General features: G+C 46.0%; 1 protein-coding gene across 1 annotated transcript; it reads left to right on the top strand.

The window, feature by feature from the left end:
* Window positions 1-5,472: 5,472 nt before the first annotated feature.
* LOC105505032 (chromosome unknown open reading frame, human C15orf53) lies at window positions 5,473-7,434 on the top strand. The gene is given in 2 exon segments (XM_011932720.1): window positions 5,473-5,608; window positions 7,025-7,434. Coding segments are annotated over 2 exon segments (546 nt in total).
* The last annotated feature ends 3,214 nt before the right edge of the window (window positions 7,435-10,648 follow it).

Here is a 10,648-nt window from a genome sequence, read left to right as displayed (position 1 = left end):
GCCAGGATGGTCTCGATCTCCTGACCTCGTGATCCGCCCGTCTCGGCCTCCCAAAGTGCTGGGATTACAGGCTTGAGCCACCGCGCCCGGCCACTCCTAGCTTCTATTGGCTGCCTCAGAGTTGAACTTGGTTTGACTTTCAGCTCTGCTGCTTTCTGTATGATTATATCACATAGAATGCTCTCAGCTTCAAGTAATAAAAAAATCGAACAAAAACCGGCCACATCAAACTATTAACTCACTTAACACAGAAAGTCCAGGGGAGCAGTTTCAGGGCTGGGTAATTCATCTGTTCAATGATATCTTTTTTTTTTTTTTTTTTTTAGACGGTCTTGCTCTGTCACCCAGACTGGAGTGCAGTGGCACGATCTCAGCTCACTGCAATCTCTGCCTCCGGGGTTCAAGCGATTCTCCTGTCTTAGTCTCCTGGGTAGCTGGGATTACAGGCGCCCGCCACCACACACGGCTAATTTTTGTATCTTTTTAGTAGAGATGGGGTTTCACCATGTTGGCTAGGCTGGTCTTGAATTCCTGACCTCAGGTGATCTGCCCGCCTCGGCCTTGGAAAGTGCTGGGATTACAGGCGTGAGCCACAGAGCGAGCTCGGTCCCTTAATATCTTAAGTAGCTGGGCTTTCCCCTTCTTTTTCCCCTGCCGACTTTAGTGTGCTGGCTTTTGTTCTCCAGATGGGCGTCCACAGTTCTAGGCATCACCTCGGGGTGCAGCACAGCCTGTTTCATCAACACTATATGTTTGTGTTTCAAAGAAAGGAATTTTGCTTTCCCAGAACCCTGCAGAACTCTCCCTCCATGCTAATGAGAATGGAAATTGTCTGAGCAGTTTAGGTTGGGCCATCCCAGTTCTGGCTGTACTTTTGAATCACTGAGGAGCTTTATAAAACGACTGAGGCCTAGACTCACTCCGGATAAGCTGATTTAAGTAGACTGGGATGGTTCTAATGGGCAGCCAGCGCTGAGACCACTGGCGTAGTTTAATCACGATTCCCTTACCTTGGCGGCCAGCGGCTCAGCCTTCCCTGAGCACGGCCCACCTGGTGCCTTTAAAAATTAGGGCTCTAGGCCGGGCGCGGTGGCTCAAGCCTGTAATCCCAGCACTTTGGGAGGCCGAGACGGGCGGATCACGAGGTCAGGAGATCGAGACCATCCTGGCTAACATGGTGAAACCCCGTCTCTACTAAAAAATACAAAAAACTAGCCGGGCGAGGTGGCGGGCGCCTGTAGTCCCAGCTACTCGGGAGGCTGAGGCAGGAGAATGGCGTAAACCCGGGAGGCGGAGCTTGCAGTGAGCTGAGATCCGGCCACTGCACTCCAGCCTGGGCGACAGAGCGAGACTCTGCCTCAAAAAAAAAAAAAAAAAAAAAAAATTAGGGCTCTAATACTGGCAGGAGGTCCAGAGGGATGGTAATCCGGCAGTCAGACAAGCACGTTTCTATAACCAGTCAACTGTAATTTGAGTCTTTACTTTTTTGCCTGGAAAATAGGAATTATAATATGTGACTTGCAAGGTATGCCTGCAGGGGTTGCAGCTCAGAAAACTCTGGAGTGGGTCAGGGAGAAATCAATCTTAGCTGTTTCTCAGATCTCCAAAGTTCACAGAGATACCATTTGTCTTTCCCCCACCCTTTTTTTTTTTTTTCTCTTCTAGGGCTTCCCTCTTCCTGACTCAGGACAAGGCCTTGGGGTTGGGTGGTGGCAGGGAGAAGGTTCCAGGTGACTTCTCACTGTGCTTCTAAAGCAGCATTATTCACAGTAGTTAAGATATGAAAACAATGCAAGTGTCCATTGACAGATGACTGGATAAAGAAAATGTGGTGTGTGTGTGTGTGTGTGTGTGTGAGACACACAATGGGATATTATTTAGCCTTAAAAAGGAAGAAATCCTGCCATTTGTGATAACATGGATTAACGTGGAGGATATTATGTTAAGTGAAATGTACCAGACACAGAACAACAAATATCATATGATCTCTCTTATGTGAGGAATCCAAAAATAATCAAAACAGAGAGTAGGTTGGCAGTCCCAAAGGGACCAGGGGGAGATGTAGGTCAAAGGGCACAAAGTTGCAGTTATGTAGGATGAATAAGTCTTGAAATCTAATGCACGGCACAAGGACTATATAACATTATATTATATACAGATGCTTCTCTGACATAACCTTATTGAAGCATGCTGAATGTGTATTACTTTCATATTGTCATAATGCTGAAACATCTTAAGTCAAACCATCATTAAGTCAAGGACCATCTGTACTGGAAATTTTAGAGAGTAGATTTTAGGTGTTCTTACCACACACCCTAAAAAAGGTAACTCTGAGATGATGATCTGTTAATTGACTTGACTGTAGTAAGTATTTCACTGTGTGTATCAAAATATCATGTTGTACACCTTAAATATATACAATAAAGCAAACATACCCTGACATGGCCAAATAACTAAGTAAATATATGTTTTATCTCCTTCATCTCCAACTGGCTTTATATCTCACTATCTAGCAAGGGTAGGAAAACCAGGCAGCTTTTCTGGCCCTCTTGTCCTGGACTCCCTAATAGTTACTCTTGGGGCCAGAACCTAGTGTCTTGGTTCTCAGAGGTTTTCATGGAAGCTCTCTGAAAATAAGATTTCTCCAAAGGGTTTCTATCACAGGCTTGCAGGGCCCTAGTTATTTTACACATCAGTGCTCTTCTTCCCTGGGTGGGGAGGGAATGACATAACACAGTCATGTACATCGGAGACTCGAGCCTGGCTGCCTGGTCCTGCCCTCTCCATCAGAGCCCCTGACCCCTTGATTTTCCCCCAGAGTCCAGTTTTTTGTCTTTCTCCCCCCAATTTGACCTCCTCTGGGGATTCCCAGCCCATCAAACATGTATGTCTGAATATGTGTTTCCACACTCCATCCGCTGCCCACCACGTGCCAGATACCACCTGAACCTTGAGAACACAGCAGTGAACAAAATTGGCACGGGCCCTGCTCCCATGGAGCTCACACTTGTGTAGGGTGACACCAGAAAGTAAACAATAAGCAAACCAGACCTAACATCATGTCAGACAATGCTAAGAAAATAAGAGGGGAAGGTAGCATAGTGAACCCTTGGGGTGTGTGGGCTACTCCAGAGGGGGCATCGGGCATCATCACCTCTAAGGGGAGACATTTGAACTGAGGCCTGAACAGTGAGAGGGGCCCGGCCACAAGTTGGAGGAGGAATGTTTCAGACAGAGGCAGCAGTGGGTAAGGCCTCCAAGGTAGAAATAAACTTGGGGTGTTGGAAGAACAGCGAGAAGGTTGGTGGGCTGGAGTAGAGTAGAGTAGGGTCCAAGTTCATTTTAACAGCACACGTGGAACTTAGGCCAATTCCAGGACATGACTGGACACTTATGTTAAGGCTTCCTAAAAGATAGTGTAACAGTTGGGAAGTTACCAGATGTTCTGTGCTGGAAGCCTTGTCTTCCCGGAACACATGAGACTCTCCCAGTGATGGCATTACCTGCTTGCCTGAAACCATCTCACCTTCAACTTTAAGGACAGAGACATCCCGTTTAATGTCACCCTGGTCTGATTCATTGTGATTCCATTATTTAAAAACTATGAATCTTTATTTCCCTTACAGCCGTAGAAGTTTTTCCCGACATTCCAAGAGCTGTCTTCCACTCGAAATCAAGAAGAGCTAACAGAGCTACGTGTTCTCTGCATTCCTGGGCAGTGCATGATACTACAAACACTCTCAACCAATCAGCTCTCTCCTCAGTTGAGGATGTTCTACAATGTGGGACTTTGTTTTTACTACTGATTTTGTGTGCTCAAAATTATCAGCCTAGGTCCCCAGTAAAGAGATTGGGTCTATGACCTGGGCTAGTCTCAATGAAAAGGAAGAGGGAATTCACTGCTATTTCCCAAAAGTTGGGTGGTTGAGATGATGTAGGCAGTTTTGAGGTGGAGCAGAATTGCGGGGGAGGGGTGCAAGGAGTCAAGGATTCTTCCACTCTGGGTTGGGAATCTGCAATCCCTTTGATGTAATAGCTTGCCCGATGTTTGAACTATTAAATTGTTTCTGGGGTTCAGACTGTAGAACCCACTGAGGCAGAAATGTGGGAACTTGGTAGGAAAACATAAAGATGACTGTGTGTTGGATACTTCAAGAAGGTACAAGGTCCTCCCCAGGGAACTTTTGCTAAAAGCGGATCAGGAACAAGAGGCGAATTATATAACTTTGGTTCAGAAGCCACATCTACCTGTAATCAGCCATCGGAGGCTGAGGAAGGTCAAATTATCTTGTGTCTTCCTTATCATCATCATCACTATTAGCAGCAGCAGTAGCAATAGCAGCAGCAGCAGAGTTCTATGTCACACTCTATTACTAAAGCTAAAGATTGCATGTGATTATAGATATTTATTGTTCTGGTAATTGTCATGGTGATCTTTGCAGAAAGACCTGAGAGAAAAACTCCCTCCTAGTCATATCTGGAGGCCAATGTCCTTAAACAGAAAACTGGGGTCATACTCTGTAAAACCTACCAGACCAAGTAATCCAGAGCTGGGATGGGGGCAGGATCTCTTTAGAGTAAGACTTGTCTTCCAAGCCACCTAACTGTCATCTGGAGCTTGTCACTGCTGACAAGTTTCTTCCTGGCTGCCAGCTTGTTCCGTATCACTCAGGGCTATCATCGGTAACTTAGCCCTAAGAGAGGTACAGGAAAGATTTAAAAAAGGAATGCTATGTTGGTGGGGAATTGTTCTCTAAAAGTCTGCCTTGCCAGGACATTTTAAGCGGTAGGAGCAGAAGTGACAACCACAGCTGCCACTTTGGGTTTTGTGGTGTGAAGCAAAGGCTTTTTAACTGAGAGAGGACTGGTGCCCATTCCTGGTGGCAGCTTCTACCACTGGAAGCCTAGTTGGCCAGAATGCGATGCTATGATGGGGACTGTGTCTGGATCCCAGCTGTCACAACCTGGCTTCCAGATCTGAATTCTAGAGCAGAGGGAGGGAAGGCAGAACACCCTACCAGCACACTCATGTTTGGAGGCTGGCTTAGAGCAAAGAGCCTGAGTCGCTGTTGGCCAAACGTTGGCCTGTGCTTGTCAGACTGGGCTGAAGACTTCCTCCCTGGTCTATCCTTCACCTCTTATGCCATGGTTTTGGGATGCACTCTGCTCAGCCGGCTGAACTGCTTCTTGGGTATGTGACTAGGGTGCCAGCCAGGTCAGGAATGTCCAGGACTGGAAGAAACGCAGGGGCAGGACAACAGCACAGGCTGATGAGGAGGCTGCCCCACCGGGAGCTCTGCTGAAGGCTGCAGCCTCTCTGCTGAGAGTCAACCACTGTGCTGACTCACCATCCTTGTGGTTGAGAACCCCTCAGCAAATTGGCAGCTCTGCTGAACCCTGGAGCTGCAAAATATAGGCCGGGGAACCTCAGCCGGAAGGGATTTCAGTTAGTGACAGGTTTTCTATTCTTATATGGAACTATAAGGGGCCCAAGAGGACCTGAGCATTTCCCTCTCTAGTCCCTGGAAGGACCATGAAACCAGGCCAGGAAGCAAGGCTAAGGGCAGGAGCAGCGTCTGTCTCCAGGGGTCTGTTTGGACTGCTATAAGTCCTACCTTGCTCTGTTTGTTTTTTTCTGCTATGGCTGAACCTGGATCTAGCAGGGTCACCATCTCAGTCCCCTGGTGAGCTTAGCTCCCGCCTCCCAGAGATCTGGAATGACCTTATTCAGACACCTCCAGCAATTTCAGACTGGGGCTCCAGCCTGTATAAGTCAGGGACAAGGACTGGGGAGGCAAGAGGGTTAAGAGAGTGAGAGGTGAGAGTTACAATCCACACTGTATTTCATGTCAACAGCATCCCCTGGAGTACTGCAAAGCTCTAAGTCAGATATCCCAGTGGGGGGCACCACCCATCCTAGACTTTCTCCCCTGCCTGATGATCCTTCTAGCAACATCAAATCAGCACATAGCACTGTACTTGGCCATTAAGGTAGTAAATAAATGCCTGGTGAGGGTATAACAGTTTGGTAGATAGAAAGATGCCCACCCCCCACCGACCCAAAGATGTTCACATCCTCATTCCCAGAACCTGTGAATATGCTATCTTAATAGCAAACAGGATTTTGCAAGTGTGGTTAACATTAAGGATCTTGAGATAAAGAGATTATCCTGGATTATCCAAATGGGCCCAATCTAATCCTAAAAAGCAGACAGCCTTCCCTGGGTGCAGTCAGAGGCAGAAATGCATCTAGGGGAAATGGGGTCAAAGAGAGGGCCATGAGAGAAGAATTCCATGCCCTGTGGCTGGTTCTGAGAGGTGGGGACTCTACATAAGGACAGAGCAAATGTCTTCTAGGAGTTCAGGGTGACCCCAGTTAGCAATCAGAAAGGACCTCAGTCTTACAATCGCACGGAACTGTCAAGACCAGAATGAGCCAAGATAAAGACTCACCCCGAGAGCTGCCTCTAAGGAATGCTGTCCTGCCGAGACATGAATTTCAGTCCTACGAGACCCATAGGACTTCTGGCCCATAGAACTAAATGATAGTAAGTGTGTGTTTTAAGCTGTTAAAGTTTTGGTAATTTATTGAAGTAGCAACTGATAATTAATACAAATGGCTGTAAAATGGAATGTATTTTGTAATTGAACATAATTTTCTTGCCTCTGGTGTCCCTAGTTTCCTTGGTGGTTGCCAGTGGTAGAGAAGTCCTTTTCCATGGTTAGCTGTGTGCTAGGGATGGGGAGGGCATCCTTTCTCTGGTCCCAAGTGCTTCTTGGCACCCTGGGTTTACTTTTCTGCTGACGTCCCCTGGTATAGGTGTTGCTAGAGGCTGGCCTTTTTAGGAAGCACATAGAACTCCCTGCTGCTTCAAAGTCAGTCAGTGGCTCCATCCCAGGCCGGTGCTCCAGACCCATCCCATTTATTAATCATCTATTCTGTATAAGAAACTTGATGAATTTTATTTCCTTTAATTCTAACAACTATATGAATTAGGTAATGTTATCCCCATTTTACAGGGAGGAAAGCTGAGGCTCAGAGCAAGTGAACATCTCACCCAGGGTCACTAACAGGAGCTCAGGGATTGGAACCCAGGAGAAGATGCTTCCCTTCTCTTCTCCAAGAGTCCTTTTAGGGCTGGCAAGTTGACGCAAGCTGCAGCTCATGCCTTCAGACCATGCTGGGTCCAAGGAAATGCATGGATCTCCTCCATTACAAAGTTTGACTCCAAGAGAAGCCCGGAAGTGGCTTCCAGCCCCTCCTACCTGACTGTGCCCCGCCCTTCACCGCTTCCTGTCTTCCTGCCGCCCAGTGGCAGATGTGTCTGTGGGGGCTGCTACCTGGGAAAGTCCACCAGGGGGAGTGCATGGCAATCTCTCTTCTCAGATCCTCTGGGGGTTCCTTTCCCCACCCAAACTAGGCCTGGAGGTTGATGTCGGTGTGGTGTGGAACATGTTGGGGAGAAGCTGCGGGTGCCTTCTTACTAGCTCTTCCTTAAAATTTGTCTCTCCCTCTCCTTGTTAGTCTGTTTTATAACTCACACTCCAGCAGGGGGGAAGTGAAGGAGCTTTTCCCATTCACAGATCCTGTAACCCGTGGTGGTTATTATCTCATAGCTGGTGCAGTGTCCTTTGAGCCTGGCAGTTTGGTTTAGATTCAAATGTCTATTCTTTGCAGTCTTTCTGGGGTTGGTAGCAGAGAAAGAGAAAACAGGTAATTCGATTACTTAGGTTCTTCGTGTGCAAAAGTTAAAGCCCTACCACAAACGTATGAGTGGGTGTTATATTGTAATAACCCGGACACCGCCAAGACAGCTTTCTTGGGGCTTTTGTGTCCTCAGGCCCACCTGAAGGTTCTCTTCTCAGTCATGTGGGATGGATTTACTTCGTCCCTGGCTTGCTCTGGGCCTCAGTGTTCCTATTCTAGGGCAGAAGAAATCTGGGTCATTAAAAAAAAACAAAAACAAAAAACAAAAAAACTAAAAACAAAAACAAAAAAACACTCCTGATAGAAGTCAGTTGATGCTTTTGACCTGCAGCCTCCTTGAGGTTAATAGTCCAAGTAATTTCCTCAGGGCCCCTGGCTGGCCTATTGCGAGTGGACCCATGAAGTGTCCGGATTTGCTGTGATAGGAGCCACCTCGGCTGTCTGTAGAGATAAGCCCTGCCCCTCGTTCCTACTTTGAGCTTGAAAAGTCCCTTATCCAACTTTGGAATGGGAACTATAAAGGGGTTCCTTCTGGGGTTACTCAGAAGAGGAGAACCATGCAGTCTTGGCTGACAGATATCTGAGGTTGGTCACCCGGCACATTACCAGGGGCTCAGCCATGACCTTACCAGGGACTCAGCAATGACCAGCCTGCAACCATCCTGCCTTTCCCCAGGGGGCTGGGCTCCAGCCGTGGAGGGCAGACTGGAGACTCCTTTGCCTTTCAATATTGTCTGGCTTGTCTCGGGTCCTGCACATCTTTTCTCTACTGATTTTGTGGCTGTGGTTAACTTAGCTAACCTTTCAGTGAAATAATGTCTAGTGGCATTCCTTTACATTTTCCATGTGCTGTTTTTTCCATAATTCAATTTTCTTCAGGGCTGAGTTTGGGTCTTCATTTTTCCACCCACAGGCCTAGTTAAGCTTCACTTTGTGCTCCAACTTGCCTGCCCCAGACTTCTTGGATGCACATTGTCAATCTGGTCATATTGGGAGTGAAACTGCCACCTAGTGGTCACTGGAGGTGTGCCTGCCTTTTCATGAGTTCTCTTGCTACTCGTTACCGGAAACATCAGTTGATGGTTTTCTTCTAAACTAACTCAGAAGCCGTGAAGTGAATCAGACCAAACAATTTATCTGCTTCAAATCCATATTGTAAAGAGGTTTAATATAAAGAAATATTTTCAAATCAAAATACATAATGAAGCAACAATCAGATAGACATGTACTCCTTTGCCAAACTGGAACACATTTTTTTTTCTTTGACCAAATTTCAATTCAAATGAAGTCCTACAAAGACAAAACAAATCAACTAACAAACAGCCCAACAAAAATACCTGAACCAAACAGCCTAGCAAAAAGTGGAATGGTCATTTTCATTTATCCAACACAAATGTACTTAGTGCTGGGCTGGTTCTGGTAGGCACCCAAGTGTTCAGTGGGTACCCGAGCAGCTCATTATGATACAACGTGGCGACTTAAAATCAGGTGAAGGAATGCAGTGGGAGAAAACAAAGAGGACTTGCTAACTCTGCAGAGCAGTGACATTTGAACAGACTTGTCAAGGAAGACTAGATTTAGTCAGGCAGGAGGGATAGAGGGCAGGGAGGGAATTCTACCCCACTAAGGAAGAGCGTGTGCAAGGCCTAGGGGAATGGAAGAGAAGAATGAGTTAAGGTGTCTGGAAGAGGTTGTCTTAATAGGTTTCCTGTTGCTGTAACAGAATACTCCAGAATGGGTCATTTATAATGAAGAGAAATTCATTTAGCATATGGTTTTGGAGGCTGAGAAGTCCAAGAGCATGGTGCTGTCCTCCTGGGAGGGCCATCCTATGGCAGGGAGGCAGAAGGGCAAGAGAGGGAGTGTGAGAAAGAGAGACAGAGACAGGGAGGGAGGGAGGGAGGGAGGGAGGAAAAGGGGGCCAGACTCCCAAGATCGCTCACTCACTTCTGTGATGACAGCATGAGTCTATTCACAAAGGCAGAGCCCTCAGGATCTCATCACCTCTTACAGGCCCCATCTCCCAAAATGGTAACAACAGCAATTAAATTTCAACAAGAGTTTTGGTGAGGACATTGGAACCATAGCAGATGTGTAGTATGACTGAAAAATATCATTAAGTCTAAAGCCTTGTAATGCATTAATTAACCACCTATTTTATATATTTATTGGCTACCTATCTTATTCAAAGTAGATATAACAAAGGTATGAGACATGGGGAAAAATTTAAGATGACATGGAGGTATGTTGAAAAGATGTCAGTTCTTCCCAAATTAGTCTACAGATTCAAAACAAGCCCAATAAAAATCCCAGCAGGTTTTTTCTTTTGTGGAAATTGACAAGCTATTTCTAAAATGTATTTAGAAATGTGGAGCCAAGAATAGCCCAACTATCTTAAAAAAGATCAAAACTGGAAGATTCATACTACTACATACCAAGAACTTTAATAAAACTAAACAAATTAATGGTTGGGAAACTGGCAACAATTAAAACTGAATGTACATACACCCTCGGTGTATGTATTCCATTCCTATGTACATGTCCAACAAAAATGCACATATGTTTAATAGAGATTGACACTAGATTGTTCAACACAATGGTATTAATAGCTGTAAATGGTGACTATCCAAATGCCCTTCAACCCTGTGGTGTCTTTGTACAACGGGAATCTGTGTAGCAATGAAAATGAATGATTTCCAATTACACACAACACTCTGGATGCATTTCACAAATATAACGTTAAGAAAAAGATGCCAGACTCAAGAGAATACACATTGTCCAATTCCATTTATATAAAATACAAAAATGGCTCCAAACCAGGCCTTACTCTGTCACCCAGGGTGGAGTACAGTGGTGTAATCACAGCTCACTGCACCCTCAAATTCCCAAGCTCAAGGATCTTCCTACCTCAGCCTTCTGAGTAGCTGGAACTATTGGAAC

The sequence above is a fragment of the Colobus angolensis genome, unplaced genomic scaffold (assembly GCF_000951035.1).
Source record: "Colobus angolensis palliatus isolate OR3802 unplaced genomic scaffold, Cang.pa_1.0 Scaffold97, whole genome shotgun sequence".
In the NCBI taxonomy this organism is placed as follows: Eukaryota; Metazoa; Chordata; class Mammalia; order Primates; family Cercopithecidae; genus Colobus; species Colobus angolensis.
This window is presented reverse-complemented; position numbering and strand designations above follow the sequence as displayed.